A 23,329-nucleotide genomic window follows, 5' to 3' on the forward strand; every position below is an offset into this window, starting at 1 on the left:
CCATCACACAAACCTTAAGAAAAGTGAGGGAGAGGAGGCGAGAAGCGGCTGGTTTCTAAACCCTTCAGGGGAAAAGAACACATAAATGAAGTGGTCCATTCAGAGACTGGGTCCATTTCATGTCCAGCGGTGTGCATGTGTGCGTGTGCATATCGAAAAAAAAAAAAAGTGCCGTGTGGTAAGGACCCTGGCGAGAACAACCACATGGCAGCAGCAAAGAGAAGGTGAGCGGGCCGAGGACGGGGCAGCCATCAGCAGGCACAGATCACAGCGCACCAGTCCGTCTCAGTGACAACGACAAACCAGTTATTTGTAAGCCTCAAAAGTCCCAATAACATTATAGCATGAAACGAACAGGGAAGGCAAAAAGATTCTAGACACGTGGAGGGAAAGTGAGGAGGTGACTGTCCTCCTGATCACACTTCAGTCCACCGATCCTTTCTTCCGAATAAGAGCGCGTAACAGTTAGATATGGAAGATCAGACTGCGGATTAGTGGAAGCAGTGCCTGTTTCAGGCAGAGGCAATGCTTTGATCAATCCTGTAAGAGTTAAGGATTCAGGAGCATGCAAGGCAGACCCAGGCTTTGTTTTGCATTGCTTATGTTTCAGAGCGACCGCTACAACCTAGATTAGAAAACAGAAAAAGAAAAGAAGGGGGGGGAAGAAAAGAAGCAAAGGAAAACACAAACGTTAGACAGTTAGTAAGAGTGTAACAAGGTTACACTGAATAAAAGCAAGACATCTCATGCGCACAGATTGATTAGTTCAAAGACGTTCACTGAATAAAAACAGATGTGAATGTATGAGTTCATTTTGGGACTGAATAAGTCTTTAAGTCATCTGGATTCTTGCCTCTAAAAGCTTTCTGTGAGACATGTATTCATCTCATGGGAATTTCACCAAGCTGGGAGATAACTGGCCTTTAATATACATGATCAATAGTGATGCATTTCAGTACAGATAAAAAGCCTTGAAGCAAAAGCAAACAAAAGGTGTGTGAAAAAGCAAATGATAGGTGAAAAGCAGAGGAGAGAGCGGCTGTGGTAGGGTAGTGTCTTTTAACCGATGGAGATGACCCAGACATGTTGGAGTGGAAACCATGATATGAGCAGATTTCGCTAAATGCCAAGGGAGGGAGCTACAGTAGCTCTTTTTTTTTTATTTTAAATCATCTTTAGCAAAAGAAATGCTGGATTTTCATTGATGATGAGATAATTACGCTCCATAATGTGATGTGGCTAAACCAACAATCATTTTCATTTAGCTACATAAAAAACCTGGTCGTCATGTTTTCACTGGGTTGTTCAGGCTCCACAAAACAAGACTGTCAGAATCTGTGTGGTTAATTATCTAAGAACTAAACCTTTCTGTAGCCTGTGTTTAGAACAGCTCCAGTTTCATCACAGCAGACTGATTTAAAACCTGTCTTTATTTGCTTCATTCTGTATTGTTTTCTATTGAAGTCAAGCAAATATATGACAGTCTGGCAAGCATGGAGTGGATGTGTGACAGTGATTTAAAAAAAAATAATAAAAAAGATGGGTGGGTGACTGTAATTCATCCCATTGAAGAAAAATGACAAGATTATTTGATTTTTTTGGGTCAAAAACACACATAACTCGCCTTTTAACGTAACCCCTTTCCACAGAAAAATTAGTACAATCTGTAATATGAAAGCTTTCATCAGCCTGTTGCACCATTTGTTTCATAATGTTGCAACTTTTTACAGTTTAGATTGCACATTTCAACCAAAGAGCCACAACTGTCATGATGTTGTTTGGCATCATCTTTTGGAAATAATCAATGTGTTACTGAAAATGACAAGGTTTGAATGTGTGCTGCCCTAAAATCTACATGATTAGTTCAGGGTGCCTGATAGCCGTTTCCACAACAATTGAACTGCAAATCATTTAATTTTGTTAATATTTCTATTCAACAAAGTCTTACAACTTGTGAGGCTAATTAACTTTCAGGCGTTACTCTCTGCTCAGATGATTTGCATTTGTTTGTGTGGTTCTGTCCTGAAGTTCACTTTTCTGTGCAGCCTTCTGGAAATAGTCACATAATACAGTTATTTTACTTGCTACAAATAATCTAGTAGACATTTTTTCCTGTCAAAGTATAGTTTGATAAAACATAAATTAAACTTATGGAAATTACATAAAAATTTACAAACAACAAGGTTAAAAAATCATCTGAAAAACAAAAACAAAAAAAAACAAAAAACAGCAGAGCTGAGACAAGTTGGTGTCTTGACAAAGTCCATCCAAAGAACTAACATAGTCTGAAAAATGGCTCTGCATTCATCTAACATTGTTTGGAGATAAGAGATGAACAGGGTCATGACTGATGGGCCGTTGTACCACTAGGAACCAAAAAACACACAAAAACACAATCTTTGTAGTATTCACATGTCCAGTGTCTTCACATCCTTCCTGACTGTGGAATACCTACTCTGCAGACTTCCAGAAGTGTCCGGGGTGGGACAGCCTGCGGTTGAGTTTGGGCAGCTTCTCCAGCATGTCAGCTAGCTGGGTGAATGTCGGCCTTTCTCTCAGGTCATATGACCAGCAAGCAGAAAGAATCTCCTAAAACAAAGGGACCACAACGTTTCAGTACGGGTTATTTTGCAACTACTTCCCACAGTTGCAGCATCAAAGCATTAGCATTTGCTACTCTATAACAGGCATCATAAGCAGCACTTTTATGAATTGCTGACACACTCGTGCACCGACTTACCGAGACCTCTTTGCCCAGGCTGATCTCTGCCAAAACTTTCTTTATGCCCTCTCCGCTCCCAACTTGCCAGATAATGGCTTCCACGGGCTGGTTGGTGATTGGCCAATCCCTAGCTTGAAGCTCATACCAAATAGTTCTTTAAAAAAGGTAGAAATCACACAAATAATCAAATATGCAAAAGAGCCTCAGGTATCCAGAGCTTAAAAGTCGAATAACTCTGTGCACAGAACTTACCCAAAGGCGTATACATCTGCTGCAGTGGAAAAAGGAAGGCGGTCCTCATTGTTACCTGGGCTCATCCGACGCACAATCTCTGGCGCGAGATAACATATCCAGCCATGTGGAAGTTTTAGCTTGTTCTCACGCCTGGGGGAAAGAAGGCAAAAGCTTTCAGAAATACATTAAATGGCGTGGAAATAAGTTTCTCTTTGAAACATCTGTTTATTAAAGGTCAACACAAAACACAAGTATGCTGGAAATTAGACAGATTCTACCATCAGGAATGGTTTGCTGACAAGTGGCAGATGCCAATAGGACTACTGTGACAGCACCTCTGCCGAGCTTGAGGTTTTAAGGTTAAATTCTTACCTCCCCTCCTGAACAACTCCAGAGATGCCAAACAGCCCAAAATCTGTGATAATGACTTTGTTGGTATCGTGGAAAACATTCTTCGACTTCAGGTCTTTGTGAACAATGCCTTTGGCGTGCAGATAGCCCATTCCCTGTACCAGCAGAAAAACGGGTCATGAAGTGTTGCCATAAGGACCACAGCGTTCAGACAAGGATCCATGACACACACAGAGTTCTGCTGTAACAGATTCTGACTTTTATACATGTAAATAAAATACAAGACTGCACCGGAGACAGTCTTTTCTAATAAGAGGACATTATGAGAATATTTTATGGAAATAATATCAAGAGTTAAAGGGAAGAAAAACAACATTTTTATAGATAGAATCCTTGACGTGGCCTCAAACATATTTGGACTACAACACCATGTGGAATCTACATTTGAAAACCCCCCCATGTTGAAGGCTACAAGTCTGCTACGTCTTGATCCTCCAAAGAAATGGCATGTGTGAAGAAAAACAAGTAACAACATACCTTTACGATCTCTTGAGCAATTTGTCTTGTTTTGTTTAAATCCAAGGTATTTTTAGTGTCCCGCACAACAGAATATAGCGTTCTCCCTTTACAGAAACTGTTGTGGAAAAGAGGGGTAAAAATGTTATTCTCTTTAGAACATTAGCCTTTAGGTTAGAACATAATCTGAAGGCTGTGATAGTTCCTACCTGGTGATGATGGCAAGGTGGGGTGGAGCCATGCAAGCCCCCATGAAAAGCACCACATTTTCGTGCCTGGTCTGCCTGTAGTTCATCACTTCCTTTTTAAAAAGCTTCAGATGGTCCTGATTGTTCCCATCGATCTCAAGGAGTCGGATGGCTACCTCGCCATGCCACCGACCCTTGTGCACTTTCCCCCAGCGGCCCTGGACGCAAAATAAACTAAACTTAAAGACGGATCCTTGTAAGAATCTGATAATGGTAGTCAGTACGTCTTATTCCTGACCTTTCCTATGAGTTCTCCAAGGTCCAGCTGCTCAAAGGGAATATCCCACTCCTGTAGGTAGACACTGGTCTGACTGGCCTTGCGTGAGATGGGGACCTTCCACTGGTTTCCCCGAGTGCAGGGCAGATCGTCCAGCTCATCACACTCCCCGTCTGAGCCCACATTCATCCTCATGTCATCCTCATCTTCCTCTCCGTCTTCATGGCCCTCGTCATCATCTTCGTTTTCCTCCTCTACTTCAGGACCTTCGTCTTCTACGTCAATATCCTCCTCCTCTTCCTGCAATCATATGATAACATCTTTGTTTATGTCCCGGGCGTATGTAGGAAAAATAACAGAGCATCCCCTTCAGTGGAGCGCACCAAGTGAAGAGAACTGTGAATAAAGTCCATTTCTGACAACGTATTCATTACCTCCTCGTCTTCATCTTCTACCAGCTTAGCATGTATGTCGTCACCTGACTGCTCTATCTCGTTGCTGTAAAACAGAACAATAATATCAGGGAAGCAGAACATGAGAAGAACTGAATAACTACTTTGTTGTCATTGAAATGGACTGAACTTGAATCTTGCAACATAAATATCTTACACTGTGTCTTGAAGGATGTCCGAGTACACATTTGCAGGACTGGAAACGTCTACAGAGAAAAAGAAAACTTAGTTTTGGAAGGTATGAAAGGCGTTTTTCACTTGCAAACCCAAATGTCCCACAAGCTACAGAACAATAGCGCTCATGCCATTTCCCCACTACCTCCAGTAGGTGGTGCAACATACTACAAACAGCCAATTTGCAGACGTTCTGTGAAAAGACAGATGTACTAACTCCTACAACGCACCCCCTCCCCTCCCTCAAAAGAAAGCATGCAGGGAGAAAAGAAAGCTGCAGGGAATCTAAGGTTTGCAGAGTGGGACAATGAAATAACAAAAATTCAATCTGTCACTTTGAGGCAGTCAACTCACCAGGGAAGATAAACTGCTGTCTATGCTGAAAGTAACAGGCAGCTTTTGCATAAATAAAGAGAGGGGAAAGATAGATAAGCGTGGCAGGAAAAGATTCTTGGTTAGAGAAGCTTGAATTGAAAGATCTTTAAAGTGCAGCTAAGAGTTAATAAATGTAGAAAAGGAAAGGGTGAGAAGTTTATGTGTGTGTCTGTGTGTGTTAAACAGGTAAAGCAAATTAAAAGAAATCTACGTGATCAGGGAAACTCAACATTTTGTGTGTTTGTATTTGTCCATGTTTGACTGGGGCTGCTGTGCTGGTGGATTTCTGCATTAAAGCTTACCGGGGAAGTTAAACCGGCTGTCTCGATGGCCTTTGGGTGAAGGGTTTGGTGGAGGGGTTGCACTTGGGGGGTTGCTGTGCTGGAATGGTGCTGGAGAGGAAGGTGTGGATGAGGTGGTGGAGGATGGATTGCTGCTTGAGTCCAGTTGGTTCATTACGGGGGGATGATCCTGGGGAGACATGGATTAAAACATGAATCAAGGTTACTTTTTAAACTCTTAGTTTTCTTTTGACAGTGTGGGGGGGGGGGGTTATATTATTATAAGGCTGAATTATGGCAGAAATACTCAAATACTGCGCAGAAGGATCTACAAGAGTAAGGCAGAAGTCCTTGTTTTATTTGACCTTTTTTGTAATGGCTTTTGGTAGTGTGCCAAACTGTGGCGCTTCTGCTGGCCGGTCCACGGGGTTGTTTATGTCATTGGGAACTGACTCTGTCCTGCGAATTTTGGCAACTACAGGAGAGGAAAAATGTTTTAAAGTCACACATGCATTGAAAACAAAATTATGCCCATCAACTGAAGATGAAAGAGGAAACTAATCTTACTTGGCAAAAATGAGATTCTGCAAGATGGAGCTTCTTTTGTGCATTTGTTGTGGCACTTCAGTCTGCACAGAGAATGGGCAGATTATAAGAGGCTTTGTAGCAACTAGCATTAACAAAGGAGTGTGTAAACTAGGATTTAGTCAAGACATCAGATTAAGGAACAATGTTGTATAAATTGTAAATTACAAAAAAATTAAATAATCTAAAGCTATAATATGATATGTGGAATAAAAATGTTAATTTTTTATACCTTTAAAATGAAAAAGAAAAACCAAATGTGCTTTTTACCTCCATAACAACTCACCTTATCTTTTAACAACATTATGTTATCATTTGGGAACTGAACAATTAATATCAGCTCCAATGACTATCTGCTTTTAAACTGCATTGGGAAAACATGATTCCCTCCTTAACCCAACACAATGTCCAAGAAAAGCAAGAACTATTTTCCATCCCATCTTAAATGAGCTTCATTTTGCATGTAGGACAATTTCAAAGTATTCCTGAGTCCATGCAGCAATCACACATTCACATCAGTCTTTATGTAGAAAGATTTGTTAAGATTCTCTGAGTAATTTCTTGCAAATACATACTTTTGTTTCTTAAGAATCACAGCTCTTCAATTACTAAAATACTGATCCATAACTGAATGATTCTTTATACCTAATGCAGGAACTAACCTGCTGCCAATCAGCTAATTAGTAGTCATATTATAAGAGTGAAAATCTTATTCTTATAAATAAATTATACAAGTTTTGCGGTCGTTTAGTCACACTATCCCAACTCTATTTTCTTTATTTCAACATTTGATTAGGTGTTGTTCAATGGTCTTTAATAGCTTATTTTCTTTTTGTAGAACTGAATTATTTTTTATTCCCTGCACTCTAGTCTGTTGTTTTTTTTTTTTGTTTTTTTTCTCTAACGGGGCAGGGGATGCCACGGTACTTAAAACAAAGCAACATGCCTTTAACATAGAGAGCACCCAACTTACCGACAGTGTTTGCATTTAACCCCAAACATCATGTTCTTCTGGCACACCTGACATGTCTGCGACAACCAGGACTTTGTTGAAAACCTACACAAACACACCAACTTTAGTGGGTCCCATATTGGAAGATTTCTTTCTTTGTTATAATAATTCAATGTTTTTTTTCCCTAATTTAATGATTACATTTATCTAACTTTAATTGCCTTCAATGAAGCATATTCAAAGGTCTACCTGTGTGTGACTGCTAAACCTATGTCTCTCCTCACGGCTTGTGGGGAACTGCGATGAACCGCTACATTATCTGGCAAAAAGAAAAAGAAAGAAGGGTGGTTGAATGCATGATGGTACACTTACAATAAAAAAGATTTGCATCTAATGTAGTTGCCTTGTCTTTTTGAGATGCAAGTCAAAATATTCAGTCTCATCTCAAACCACATCTCATGGACAAACAAAAAATAAAATCATGGTAAGTCCAAGAATCCCAAGTAATCTTGATAAAATTCTTAAAAAGTGTATCAATCCAAAGACATACTTTTAATTATACTGTGTTCCTCCACTAGGGTGGGTGTTCCTGGGTGGGTGTAAGGTGCTGTGGTTGGAGCTGAGGTGACTCCAGGGGTCCGCGTGGACACAACGGGGTAGCGAGAAGGAGAGTCCTCACAGCCATTTCCATTAACTTGCATATTTAGGATCAACTTGTTCTTTTTAACACACCTAAGAAAGAAAAAAAAAATCTTTTAAAAAACTTTTTTTTTTTTTAAAATAAAAAAAAAAAAAAAAAAGTCTGTTCAGTAAACTGGACAACACTAAGCTGGCCACCACAACAGATCTGCAGATTTGCTTGAGTACTAGACAGCACGGGGCAGATTACATAAGAGCAGGAGGAAAGCACATTGGAGCACCTTAATCTCATTGACACACGACTCACTCTGTGACATCACTAACACCAGACTGAGGTCAGAAGATGACTGGTGCCAGATCTGTGATTTATGCCCACGCGAAGCAAATAGTTGCCTAATTGCATCTAAAAATCAGAGCTGAAACCTGTTTGGAGACTCATGTGATTACATACAACAGCTAGGACAAAGTAGCATTATCATCTGCTTGTGTGTTGGATGCAGTGGATCTACGTCAGCCGCTTACTTGTACTCTTGCCATTTTTTTTCTCCTCCAATAAAGCTTTCCATAAACAGACAGGATATTATGGATAAACATGCGACTTGTTTGTATATGTGCACCAAATCACAATAAAAGAGTGAGAGAAAAAAAGATGTGGAAATTGTGTGCGTGTTGTCACCTCTGAGCATTAGACTTGGGAAATATTTCCTGTTTTGACATGACTCATAATCTCTGGGAATCTATGTGGGATTAGCTATGCTCATACAGTGAGAGCAGAGGAGCAACTGGCAGGATGTGACAGGATGTAGCACACAGAAAATGAGTCTCTCTCAGGAAAGCCCCTTCCACCACACACACACACACACACACACACACACACACACACACACACACACACACACACACACACACACACACACACACACACACACACACACACACACACACAACCTGCCACACACCCCTACATGACACAGTTTAAGTTAGATTTGACAACAAAACAATGAACAAATGTGAACTACAACATGAAGTTGTCATACCAAGATACTAGATTTAAATATTTACATTTAACGTCACTAAATAAATCCTGATCAGGGTGATTGGCAGAATTTAAGGGAAGGCTGAAGAAATGTTGTCTTTTTAAATTGTTACAAATGTTGTTAGAGGCTCAAATGCAAATGGACAAACTCATTTTACAATAAACCAAATATGAACAGTGTCTGGGCCCTGGGTGTAGAAGCTACAGCTGGGTTTTCTTCTTCTTTAGTTTTTGAATGCTTGTACTTTAAATATTATATGTTTGTATCTGAGTGTATCTGTGTACTCTTTTGTATTTGAAAAGTAAAAATCCTGGATTTAAAAAAAAGCAGTTTTATTCTTCAGTATATTTTGGATCACTGCCCATCTGTACTGTAAAACCAACTCAGCATCATGTCACTGAATTTGTGAGGCTAGTTTTCCCCTAATCACTTTCTCATTTATCCGGTTATTTCCATTTCTTTTCACATCACCACATATAAAATGTCTAAACTCAGTGCCACCGGAAGCAACACCTGTCAGCGTCATCACATTGGACTACAAACACTAGCGTTAGCAGTGTGTTGCTAAAGCTAAAAAGTCATCATCATTTTGATTTGGTTCAGTGTTCAGTTTCCATTCAATGCTCCAGGTCAGTATGACGCTCATAAATATATCTTGGTGTGTTTTACCCAAAACCTGCACCAAACGTCTCACATTTCGGACACAGAATTTTGTTACTTTGTAAACTCTGGGGTGCTACTTCACAGTTATCTGTCGATGAGACATCCTGATAAGATTCCAAACTGTTTCAACAAAGATTTCAAGATCTTTGCTGATTGTCTTGCAGCATATAGAGCCACTATGTTTACTGATGACAGCGTCTCTGACTCTCTGTGACAGCTGTGGTTTTCACCGTTGTGAAACAGAGACTGGAAACAAACAGCCGTTCTTTAGGCTTTAGGTCAACTGAGGTCATGTGAACGCTGAAGATGAAGTACAGATGGATTTGTAACATTTACTTCCTTTTTCACTTGGGAACTTTGCAGTTGTGAACATATTCTATATGTTTTTAGGAGGGCAAATCTCTCTGACCAGGACATTTTTCATATACATGTGCACAAAAGCAATAGAGGCAACCGGTTGTGATTACGATGCTAGTCTGAGGGTCTGGATAAGCTCTTATCTAACCAAGTAATGAAAACCTCTGGACATGGACCGCAGTGATATTTTACCCAACAGATCACTGCAAAGTACATACTTGCTGGTGGGAGGGTCCTCGATGCGATTACCCAGCTGGGACTCGTGGCTTTTGCTGCGTGTCAGAGTGATATTGGGAAGTAGATGCAGCACCTTGCGGGATGGAGGTGGTGGTGTGCAGGGGGGCTTCAGGCGATACCGTCTCTTTGAAGGTGGAGTTATTGGTGGGGTGGAGATGTGCCCGTGGAGCCGGGCCGTACGAGAAGAGGTTATGGGGAATGGATCTGTGAGAGGGCTTTCACTGTGGTAAGATACCAGTGCCTCTGGTGTGGGTGCAGCTGAAACTGAGCCCGAGCGAGGATGCGGGAAGGTGGCGCAGGGAGTGGATGGGGTCGACTGGATGGTGCATGGGCGGGCGAGAGGTGATGGACTGTAAGGGCGGGTGGGAGTTCCCAAATTGGTTAGCTGGTCTGAAGTCAATAGAGAACCACTGTCCCTCCTTGTGGGCTCAGACAACCATGAGGTGCTGTCCTCTCTTAGTTCACCTCCTGCAAGAATAAAATACTAGTCAGAAACCTAAAGACAATGTGGTTGTCCATTTAATATATCAAGTCTTCCACAGTGTTCAAACATACCAGATTCAGTGGCACTCTTCAGACAGGAGAGGGCGGTGCTGAGTCTGACACATTCTTCTGAACTGGACCCCAGTCTTCGCATTGTATCTCTCACCTGAGCACCAGTCATCTGAAGTAAAGCATCCAGGGACAACTTTGCTTCAACAGCCTGCAGGGGAATAACAGTAAGGAAAACACATTGCATGTCAACGGACCCTTTCTGAATCAACAAGACTGAACAAAAGCAACATGCATGAAACACTAGATGGAAAGTTGTTTTAGACAAGAAAGCAATGCTGTTTAACGACAATTAGACAACACAACAACAAAATGGTTTATGAACGCAAAAATGGCCCAGAGTCATTAAGTCATCCTCTTGCCTACATTTAACTTTTGATTGTTCAGATCAATACATGCATCGTTATTAAGATAAAAGGCCTACAACCTGCTCCCAGACAGGTAAGCCAAAGTAGACCAGAAAAGATAATGGTTTAAATTAAAATAAACCAGAAAAGTATTGAGCATTTTACTTAAGAGCAGAAAGAAAGCAGCGGTGCACCAATTCATACAGACTGCAAGTCTCACACTCATGAGTAGCCTGTTTGTGGGCCTATAATAACCAATGCAACTGAATACAGGGAGGTCTGTCTTGCTATGCTATCGTGGTGGTAGTGTGCGGTCTTACTTTTCCACACCATGAAATTAGAAAATTGAGAGCTAGTTACAATATCTTTGCAGGGTCTGACAGCTAAATGGGTATCAAGCAAATTTAAGTGGCTTTTTCAGGGTCAAGATTTGCTTTTACTGTTTAAATTCAGCTATGGTTAAGATAACAGAATGCATCAGGGATCTGTTTCTATTGGTGTGTTAGTCTGCGACAGTAGAAACATGACAAGAAAAAATAAGGGCATGCAAATAGAATTACTTGAATACAGTGTTCGGTCAAATTATGGATACAAAAATAACCAAATACAAAACGACAATAAATAACCATAAAAAATGTGAAAACTAGAGACTGACTTTTTTTTTTTTTTTTTTTTTTTTAAATCTAAAGTTTGTTTGAATATGGTAGCATGTTTGTTTCCACATTATGCTCATTTCAGACATTAAGTAGTTCCTTTATGGTTTCACTTTGATCTGAATGGCAGATTGGCTTCTAACTAAAATTCCTCAGATTATATATGAGAAATAACCACACACTAAACAAGCAGTTCAAGACTGAACAGGAACTGATGTTGTAACATTTATCTTGGATTTAGTTACAAGGAAAGATGTTTGATTTTTGATCACTAAACAAAAGAAAAAACTACAATCTGAAGAGAAAACAAAAAGGAAACTGGACCTTCTACAGCAAATTTAGGATGTTTTTTATTGTTATTTGGAATGGGAAGTGCGTAATCACTTATCAGTCAGGTTAAACCCTTGCTCTGAGAGGGCAAACACTGGTAGCAAAACTAGGGCAACCTCCCACACTCAAGTGTACACAAGCAAAGCGCTCACACACAGACAACACACACAAAGAAACAGACGAGAGTGAGTGGTGTTATTTAAAGTGGCTGTCTGTTCTCTTCTCATTTTCCAACTTCTCGCAACTCTGTGATAACTTTAGATATACAAATACTATATATTTGCACACTATTTGCACACTACTGGACTATTATTAGTGATCAGAACTGCTATACATGTAAAGAATACAAACAAATAAACATTTCAAATGCTTTTCTACACATCATGTAAGAGTGTTTTACTCAGTAAAAGTCCTCCTACAGATTGGAACTGCACAAACAGTGGTTAGTTAACTGAACATTGGTAAGTTTTTTAATCTATTTTGAAAAAAGAAAAAAAAAACATTCCTGTGGGTTATAAAGCTTAAAATGAAATTATTATTATAAAACTTAATAAACTCCCAAGAAAACTTTGAAGACGCTCCTTGTGGGTCTCCCATGGAATCACTCCATGCAAGATCAAGCAAGGGAACAGAGAGGTTGCATTTAATAAATAAGCCAACTACAATCACTGTAATGCCATCCAACCATCCATTACATAATGCAGTCCTGACAGTATAGAGCGAGAAGATGCACTGTAGAAATCTCAGTTTAATAAGGTGTCAGCATCTAACATGTCATGACAGCTCCGCATACATTACCATTACCCTCTGCGTGTAAAGGATAAGACTGAACACCTACTACTCAATCCAAAACACTTCTTTTCTAGCACAAAAACACAATGCTTTGAAAGGAAGTGAGGCCTAAACAGAGAAGCAAATAGAATAAAACTGAGCAGGATAGATAAAACTAAACAGATGTGGAGTGCGGCCTTAAAACAAAGAGGAACGGCATGCACAAGCTGGGGGACAAACTGTAAAATAACAAGCACAGAAGCATTAAAAATAAGCAGGTTACAGTTTAGTCACAAAGCAAAAGTGGAAATAGCAATAAAAACAAACAGTAGCAGATGGGGGATTAAACAGTTTACAGCAGCAAAGGAACAGATATCAGTAAAAGAGGAGAAAAAAATCACAACAGTAGTAAGAAAAAAAAACAAGTAAAATAAGTTAAAAGGCTACTAAGTACTACCTCAAATGAAACAGCTGCCTGACAAGGTGTTGAGCTTATATTTTATAAGATCATACAAGTCCATACAAGAAAACTGGCTCTACTACAAGCCATCTGTTAAATCATCAGTCAGTGAAAAATCATCCGCTCAAGATTTAAATCTTATTTGCTGTTAAGTACTGACTGAAAAAACTAGACAAACTAGACAAATACTTCCCAGAAACCAAACGCTCATTTCAAGGTTCAATGTTTAAACTTGTCCATCAGTAGTAAATAATACCTTCATTTCCATTTGTTTCTATTTGAAAAGTGAAACTGTGATGCTTCTTTGGTTTAAATATAACATAAATAATCAGATCCATCTGTCTACAAATGCAGATATCTACAATGCAACTTAACTCTACCAGAACCTAATGCATAAAGCGTTCACTAACACTCAAGTCTTTAACAAATGTTTACTTTTAACACATTCCTCACACACTTGTCAAAAATTCACCGTTCAGTCTCACAAACATGGGATCAAATTATAACTGGAAGGATGCAGTGAATCGGCTCTCGAAGCATCCAGTGAGCGTCCCAACAAGCCTATGCGACAAATGCTGATTGTCGTATCACACTAATGAAACGTGCTTTGAGCGCTGCGTATTGATAAAACTGGCAAGAAAAACTGAAACAGACACTGCTCAATTTGAGATTTCCCTGCAACAAAATGCCCGACCAGTTGGCTTTTTTTTTTCTTTATGGCATTCCTCATGCACATGAGAACATGGACTGAGTACACAAACCGAGTGCACATCAGTGTGACACAAACGCAGTCGCCCCAGCCAGAGTACACTGGCATTCGCTCAAAAATGACATGACCGACCTCGATGAGCTCTGGACGTAGGTTGATGGTGCGTAGCCAGTCTCGTAAGTGTGGGTAGCTGTCCAGGGCCTCGGGCCTCTCTGTCTCTGGCACTTTCTGCTTGCACTGCAGCTGTTTACAGATGTATTTCATCAGCTTCACCTGCAGAGAGCAACAGAGAACATAGCACAGAAGGGAGGGGCAGGTTAAAGGTGAGGCTCACTGACTCCAAGGAGGCATGCACTGTGAAGGGTGTCTGCCACACCTGTGTTGGCAGAAGACTTATTTTAGTAGCAATAGAACAGAAGCTGCGCTGCATGTGGACTTTATACCTTTCATTCTTTGAGGTGGAGTTGGGGGGGACGGTTACAAATTACTTCTGAGCTGTCAAATTGAAACTACATACACAAGCTTTACAAATATTTTCCACCGACAGATGCTCCTCAAGTACAGCAAAGACAGATGCATGAATTACTCCATGTTCACACATGCTCAATATTTTCCATTCTGAACGTGATGTACCTGTGGTGACAACAGTGCCGTTTGTTTCCATGTGCCCTCTGCGCACAAAACAGCTAATTAGATAGAAATGGCTATTACTGTGCTGGGGATGGTCATCTAATGACAACAGCTGTGGTGCTGGCAGTGCAAAAACAAAAGTACTGTTGGAGAAAAGACGCAGCTCAGTTGCAAAGTACTCAGACGTGGTGAAGATGCCACATGACCTACCAATTTTAAAGTTAGCAACAAGGCCATTATACTTCCTTTACATCACTAACTCCCAGAAAACTTGCTACAGTTTTTAACTTTTACTGACAATTGTGGCCATCTATAGCTAAATGATTTCATAAATGAAGATCAATAGAAGCAGGGAAGCATTCCTTTCCTACCTTTTATATTACATCATCTTCCTCTCTTCACAAGGCAACCATGTTTCATTGGCTCAATGGAGCAAATGAAAAGAAGAATAAAAGTTCTGTCAACTTTATTTAGAGTAATAGCGCTGATGCACAGGAACCTGCTCACATTCACCAGCTCTCCTCTTAACGTTTTCATCTGCTAATCAGACCAGTAATGACTAAAACCTCAGTGTGATCTTCCCTACAGTGTCAGATGACATCAGAAACATCAGATAAACCTGCCCAGTTGAAAACTCCAAAACCTCCAGCCAATGTACATGATTACATTGGGGTCTTGTTCTCAAAGCCTCTATGTGAGACTTCAATGCGTTAATGTCAAGTGCAGTGGTCCGTCCTGTGAATAAGTATTACAATGAACACCACGGTGTTAGTTTGCAGCGGCCCGCATTGTGCGGCTCAGCGTGACTGTATAGTGTGTCCTTATCTCACAGTCTATCTATTAGAGTCCATTACAGCAGGCAGCACCTTCAGATGAGCTGAGCAGCAACCAGCTAGCTCACGACCTGCTGTGCACCTTTCAAGCACCGCGACAACAATGCCAAGCGTTAGTCTTTCTCTGCTCATTCAACCACATCCATGACACATCCACTAAGAAGCTGGATAGAAACTACAGCAGCACTGCTTTCAGCAAGAGCGGCCTTGGGAGGTAAAAAGAAAAAATCTGCTTCGTGGCAGCTAACAAAAGCAACTGCTTTGTAGTTTTAACAGATAAAGAGGATGGAGAGGAGGTAAATGCTCTTCGCGTTGACCCTGACTCTTCTATTCAACTCTGTAGCATCAATTATCAGTTGCAGAGTGAATATTTAACAGTAAAAGAGCAGTACATGTAAACGAATGAAAAGAATCACTTTCAGCCATATAAAAGCTTAATGGTCATTATGAAAATACACATCATGAAGTATGTGCTTGAGTGTAAATTTCCAGCTTTAATTAACTACGGTATTTGCAGACAAAGGTAAAACGACTTCAACAAAATGCAGTTCCTACAGGAGGAGCTTTCCAGGCTATTTTCATTTGGACTATAAAATCCTACACTTTTGAACACATATGCAAAGTTACAAGTGCACAAAGTAGAGAGAAGATACAAACAGAATTGCTGGATATGACATTGTAATAAAATTGTAAGCCATATTAAAGTTAAATCAAAATTTAAATTTGATGTAATGAGTCTTCTGCATGATCATGATCAACAATAAGAGGCATTTACTTAACATAGTTAACAAGCCAGCCTCCTTTTCTTACCTCCTATACATTAGTGCAGCACTGTGACGTCAGGTTACCTAGCAACCTCTCTTCTGAGTCGTCAGCAGCATTTCATTGGGATTTTCCCCATACATGTGAAACACAGAGCTCAGACACAACACATCTTAACATGCAAACATCATCATGTGTCTCCACAGGACAATAGCTGCCACCAAACCTGACCAGCATGTTTATCTTCTGTCACTCACAGGACATTCACTTTATCAATTAGGACCCTAAATAAGTGAGATGGATAGGATTACACAAGCACACAAGTCCCCAAATCCCTCAGTGATATCAGAGATGTTTGTGTTGGAAGTGCAGTCAGGCACACCAGCGAACCAAGAGATAATGACAGGCCCCTTGCGTTTTATTTTTGGTGCAGAGTGGAGAAAAACAGCATTTGACGTGTGGCCTGGAGGTGGGAGGAGGGGGAGGAGAAATGGCGTCAGAGCCCACCTGTCAGCGGAGCTAAACAACACCATGGCAACGGACTAATGCTGCGAGGGGAGATGAGTGACAGGCAGTGTGTCAGCCACCAGAGAGGGCAGAGGAGTCCCAGCAGCGGCCGGCCTGACACAGCAGACTCAGGGAGCCGATCCCACTGCCTCAGTTGTTTTCTCAAGGCTCTTGCTGACACAGCCACTTCGGTGCAACTGCCCAGGATAGCATGGCCTATCTGAGAACTGAGCAACAGTGCTCCATACCAGAAAATTATATTCGTACAGCAAGGTCAAATAATTTCTCCCAGACTCAAACACATATACATAAAGTCTTGCTGCCAGAATCGACCCACTAGGTAACAACTCTCCTGATGCTATATTAGCCATTACTGCACATCCTCTCTAAAGAGGCACAAGAAACTCTGGAAGTCAAGCTTTTGGTAGACTGGTGTGTTTGGGGCTGAAAATAAATTTTACTTCCACATAACAGAGGAGTTACGCAAACACACTATGACAATTATGCAGAGGTCAGGTCGTAAGAGGGGGTGGGTCCATTGGCGGAACATGGCTGATAGTCCAAGACAATGGCCAACTGCCCCTCCTCCATCATCGCTACCGACACTGGGCTGAGGAGGTGTCAGAGGTGATGGAGTTGCTTTCAGATCTGTGCAAATAAGCGCAAGGTGTGTCTGTCCAAGCCTTGACAACTTTGACACACAAATACCTGGTCTTGTTTTGACTTACGCTTTGTCATGTTTACCAGAAGAACATGTGGCCACTGGGGCTTTTTAAAATATCTCAAGGTAGATTTAGAGTTACCAGTTGTTCAAGAAACTTCTGGCTTTTTTCCCCAAAACAAAAAAACTCCATTATAAGAAAGTCCACTACACATCCAACAATTTTAACCATTTATTGTACTACCTGACACACCTTTTTATCTTTTTGATGAATGGGAGATGTAGGAAGCATGTCCTTTCTTTCCCACAAAAAAAGCAATGCAGAGCTAAAAACTGAAGGATGTAATGCAACTCATCATGAGCCAGCTCAAGAATAGATCAAGGCCTGCCTACACTGTTCAACCATTCTGATTTCCATATCACGCACTATATTCTTATTGGCTACACCCCCTCCTTTACAGAAAGGAAGAAAAAAGGAAACAGAGTCAGGGTCAGCTCTGATAGTCACTACAGTTGTGTTTCCTCCATTTCCCCGATGTGAACGGCATTCTTCGCTGTCTACTTCTAGGCCTCTGATAGGCACACAAACACGCATGCAGTGGTTGTCATGTCACAAAAAAGGCAGCCCAGCGGATTGGCTTTGATTCTCCCCTCCCCTTTCCTGCCTACTCTCCCCTCTCGCTGAGGCTCTTTGCGCGTCATTTGATTTTCTTATTTAACAACCAACCCTGAAAATGCGTAGGAAGAAAGATGTCTAAATATAGATGCAGCCACAACAGCTCGCACCACAAGCGCACAGCAAACTCTCTCCAACACCATGAGGAGACAAAACAGAGTGACGCTTTGCTTGTTTGCTGATCGTTACTGAGAGCACTGATCAGAAAGATAAGGCAGTGAATTGCTTTCATGAAAAGATTCATTGGTATGGATTCCACGCCTCACGGCGTTTATTTCAGGCTATGTAAAACACAGCTAAAGCAAAATGATCAGGCCCTGTTACATGGATGCTTTGCAAGATGCCACTCTTGTGTGTCTGGATCATGCAAATTAATGTGGATGTTATGGGAAGCACACAAGCATTGTAAGAGGACATGACAAAAACAAAAGTCAGCATTACAGTGAAAGTAACACATGGCCAGCATGAGAGGCAGACAGGGACCAAGTTGAGTGGGATTAACATGTGAAAAGTGAAGTACCAGTTAGCACTCAATTTAAGAGACCAGTATCATTATCCTCTCACTGGCAAGGCAGAGAAAAAAAACACACATGGTTCAAGTGGAATAATAAAGCTCACTCAATGAGAGAATAAAGCCATTTCAAGCCACTCTTGATTGCACTCTAGTGCAATATGGGAACGATAACCCTCACCACGAGTGAGACAACTTCCCTGACCTCACGCAGATTGCACAAACTCAACGCATGAATTAAAAGCTTCGACAGTGATGACATCTACGCCGCGCCACCGCTGCTACTGAACAGAAGTCATACTTGTAATGCATAATAAAACATAAATATTCACATTACAGTTCCAGGCCAGTGTCTGAGGCCAGCTACTATAGGATCACCTTGTGCTTCTTTCATTTCAAAGGAAATAAAACGGTCAACATACCGGCTGAATATAGATTTACATCAGTTGAGCATTTAATGGATGACTTAATATCTATTGCTTACAGTCTAGTCTTGTGATGTGTGAGATAAGTGGCATTGAGAGGGTAAAATTCTCAAGAAGGGTGAAGGAAGAAGTGAAAGTGCACACATTGGTAAGTCTACCAGTAAAGACCTACAATGGCAGAACAGCGTACATGTCACAAGGGAAGTTTTGCATTTAAGTGCACTCTAGCTAGCTGTAATGCATTTAACAAAGAGACGGCTTTGGGAATGGTCTTATATAAAAAGTTATGCATGAATGATTTGAAAATAAAGAAACTGTAGCTCAATCAACATTATTAACAGATTTCACATGTTCATTCACTGTGCCTAAGCAATAAAGCTACAGTGAACCATGCATTTTTTTCAAATATGAGGTCAATCTGATGACCAACAAATGTCTTCGCTGTGTATGTTGCTTAAAGCGGTTTCCTGAAGCTTACCAAACATGTGAAACCTCTATGTAAAGCAGATTCAACTCAATTTGAGTCAAAGCTGAGACATACGTCAATGCAGTTGTTGTGGATAGTCTAATCTGTTAACATGAAAGTATGAGGTTCCACACAGACACACACACAGCCTAAAATCACTTATCTGCATGGCACCTAAGCCCTACCAGCTCTCTCGGGAAATCTAATGAAAGACATCCTTGACCGTCTCAACAATGATGATGGCTTTCTTTTGGCATTATGCCTAAACTGATTTTTGATAACAACTTGGACTAAAATCTCAATTCTAATGGTTAAAATGCCTTTTTTTACTAAGAAGAACTGTGATTCTGAAAGTTACAGATTGCCTGTTTCTGCCTGTGCTTTATGATACTCAGGAATGCTTACTGTTCTTTACTGTGGAAACTTCAATATTATTTTGTCCCCACTTGCACTGTTAAAGACACAACAGCTACTGACCAGCAAATATGAAAGTATCAGACTTGGACCCATATCTACATTTCTTACCTAAAATATTATATTAGTTTTAAAAGGGAGCCAATCAACTGGATCTTCATTGCAAACAAAGTCAGTTTATTGACTTTCCTTTTCATCATTTTCTTTGCATCTATTCATCTTTATAGATAGCCCCGTTGGCAGGCAGTTATGACGTGTAAGATGTCAGTCATATAAACTATTTAATGTCATACTTTGTTATATTGTACTGACCTTTAAAAAAAGAAACGAGATAAAGAAATAATTATATACAGAGTGGTAAGATAAAGAAGTGTAACCCCTTAGTAAAACAGACGAGAAAAACACAACACAAATACATACTGGAAATGTACTCGTTCACCTGCTTTGACTCATCTGGGTAAGGATGCCTCAAATAAAAAACAGAGATAAAAAAAATCAGTAAGTGAGAAAAAAAAACAAAGGCAACTGATGTTGATGCAGAGACCGAAACTCAAAATTTCCAACTAAACCAAACATGATCAAGCACTGCAACTTATAAGCATCACACTCTAGGTTCTCAGACCACCTGATCAATGCTGCATTTTGCATTTACGGAACATTTTAGGGAGTTAAAACACATCTGTGTGATGTTATGACTATGACCAGAAAAGGTTGATAAATAAATAAAAAATGTAAGGCAAGACTTCACAACTGCACTCTAAAGTCACTCCTGACCAGGAATTAAAGATGACTGTACTTCTGCGTCACTGGTAAATCAGTGAAAATTAGAGTTAATAAATAAAATTCACAAAAATACCATTACGACATGGAATTAGCTGTGCTGTAAGCCAGAAAATGTCTACAGTACCCGTTTCCGGTACTTCCATCCAACTTCAAGTCAGTAAGGACTAGAAGATTTGAATAAAAAAAAAATTTAAAAAAAAAAAAAAAAAAGGTTTCTGGCTCCTCTCTCGCAGTACAGTGGGGAAGGATTCTGAACGCAGCTAGACCACAAACTAGCTAAAACTAAATTCAAGAGACCACATTGACAGTTTATGACAGCACTTAACAACTTCACAGGCACGGGGAAAAAAGACCCCAAAGCAGCATTTTGCGGTCTTTAAGCAGCTTGCAAGAGCAACGCTGCCTGTCCATTGTCATGTAGAACAATGCTGGTGCAAAATGTATCTACGACACAGCATACCTCAGGAAGTACTCTGCCAGATCACGTCCTGTTTAACCGACGAGGCACACATGACAACGGATGAAGAAGAGCTGAAGAATGTAGGCTAGGACGGGCCATGACTCCACAAGTCCCTGTTACCTCGATGTTTTAACCAGTTCAGGCATGCGTTTCATAACCTGCAACTTTGCTTTGGGAAACAAAAATGGAACCAGGAGTTTAGCTTTATTTTCCCCCTCGCTGCACATAAGCAATGGGAGGCGAATGTGGGCTTAAAGAAGACAACTAAAAAACAAGCAAACCAATTTTGTCTGGAATCTATCTCCGTTAATAATCTGTTTCATCTAATACCAGGCTTCCTCACTTGAGCCAGTGAAAATGTGCTCCCACGCAGCAGCTTGCCAACTTTAACCTTATGCCTGCCAGTCAGCTAAGGATCCACAAACTGTTTTTTGAGAATATTCATGCTCTCAAACCTGATGAAAATCTACACTTGAGAGCATGAGGTTGATTTGACATCTCTCATCGTCCTATGGTATATCTTCTTTTGTACTGATGTGTCAGCCCTGCTGTGGCAAACAAGCGGAAAGTAACAAGGTTACAGATAGGATCTAACTTTGCAAATAAATAACTCAGATTTAAGCAGCTACTTTACCCATTAGGAATGATTCTTTAGCCTGCTGAAGGTCTTTTGAAAGAAGTTTGCTGTGTCTCTGTGGCTGAAACTAAACCGGCCGCGCTTTCTGGAACATTACGTGTCGGGGAACGGCATTATTGTTCATAGGGGTGTTCAGTTATACAGAAATAAAACAGACATGGATAATTGATAGCCTCTCGCCAATCAGGACTGAATATTCCTTTTAGCCAAGGTATAAGACTTAAATAAACCATGACCCAGAAAACCCATTTACTATCATGTCTGGAGCGATCATACCCTCTAAGTGTTCGTATTTGTAGACATCAAACTTGCAATATTCCACTGCTTTCTACATCTCCGTGTGTCCTATCGCACTCAGTTATATCATGCACACATGTCTTTCTATCACACTCTGGTAAGATCAGGGCCTGATGTCATGTGGAAACATGCAGGCCTGAGGTAATCAAATATTTTGCAATCTTAATTTACATACTTCAACATCTAGACACAAAGCATCCATATAGCACAAAATGTATCCAGACCAAAACTCTACAAAAAACACTCAAGTGCTCCAAAAAAAGACAATAATGATAGGGGGGGAGAAAAAAAGCAGTAAAGTACATGTTATATCTGACTGGTCGCCCTCTCAAAGTGAAGCCAAGAATGCTTACTAGACCTTTTTTTTTTTTCCAGGTAAATGAGACTGCTTGATCTTACCAGGGATGACTTCTCTAACAGAGCCTGCTATTGTAGAATATGTTGCCCTGTTTCTCCCCAAAAATAAATAAATAAGTGAATAGCGGAAATGGTTCTTGCGCAAAGAAGCACATTGTCAAGTCATCCCAACACAACAGCACTGAATCTGCATCCAGATGGAGGAGAGCATCAGCCTTCCCTGCCTACGTTTTTTTTTTTTTTTTTTTTTTTTTTTTTTGTCGTGGGGGGGTGGGGGCAGATAAGCCAGATGGAACACGTCGTAGGCTACGTTTAATTTTCTATTTTTCTTTGCAGGCCCGTCTGCGCTGCTACAAAAAAAAATAATAAAAAAAAATAAAAAAAATCCGAAGCGGAATACAGTAACACAAATAATGGCAGCATCAGATGATTGAATGTGTGCCATTAGGCCAGGCTACATTCATGGTGGTGGCGTGGAACCACCAAGAGGAGCTCCTGAGAAATAATAGAGAAGGAGGTCACAGAAATAGCTGGATCAAATGCATCACTGTTGTCTTCCTTATTCAAAAACGACCCAAAGAGAAACATTAAACTCACTTCAATAGAAATCTAGAAACATCCTCGCCTCAATGCATCGACCTGGTAGCATACTGTACGCAAAAAAAAAAACAAAAAAAAAAATGTGCTCGGCTCACTTGCCACTGTTAGGGCGCCTCACTCGCTGCCCGTATTTCAGCCCCGCGAGGCGGACATAGCGCCAGGGCTTCATGACTTCGCATTTTGACTACTTTCTACAACAACACCCCGCGTTTGACACAACCGAAAAAAAGCTCATTACCTCTAAAGTGCGTATTTCTTGCTGTGTGAGGTCGTTGGACGCGGCGCATTTGGTCCGTAGCCCCTGTAAACTGGAGATGGAGATATCAATCATATTCTGGATGAGTTCGCATTGATGTAGTGCGGCCATCGCTGCGCCACCGCCGCTGTCCCTCTCCGGCTGCTCATCACTCTCGACCATCTTCCCACCTTTGGCAGACACACTATCCAT

The 23,329-nt window shown here is 40.7% G+C and overlaps 1 protein-coding gene across 1 annotated transcript; it reads right to left on the minus strand.

Moving 5' to 3' along the window:
- Window positions 1–2,451: 2,451 nt before the first annotated feature.
- LOC306761532 (kinase suppressor of Ras 1-like) lies at window positions 2,452–23,329 on the minus strand (the record flags this gene model as incomplete). Its single annotated transcript, XM_079247750.1, has 20 exons — window positions 2,452–2,589; window positions 2,741–2,876; window positions 2,975–3,106; window positions 3,329–3,462; window positions 3,845–3,941; window positions 4,033–4,229; window positions 4,310–4,588; window positions 4,723–4,786; window positions 4,898–4,946; window positions 5,269–5,310; window positions 5,592–5,760; window positions 5,936–6,045; window positions 6,138–6,199; window positions 7,129–7,212; window positions 7,357–7,426; window positions 7,658–7,839; window positions 10,022–10,508; window positions 10,596–10,743; window positions 13,995–14,135; window positions 23,120–23,329. The coding sequence occupies 20 exons, from the start codon at window positions 23,327–23,329 to the stop codon at window positions 2,452–2,454; spliced, it is 2,931 nt and encodes a 976-aa protein (XP_079103876.1).

Source organism: Telmatherina bonti (assembly GCF_933228915.1).
Source record: "Telmatherina bonti genome assembly, chromosome: 10".
In the NCBI taxonomy this organism is placed as follows: domain Eukaryota; kingdom Metazoa; phylum Chordata; class Actinopteri; order Atheriniformes; family Telmatherinidae; genus Telmatherina; species Telmatherina bonti.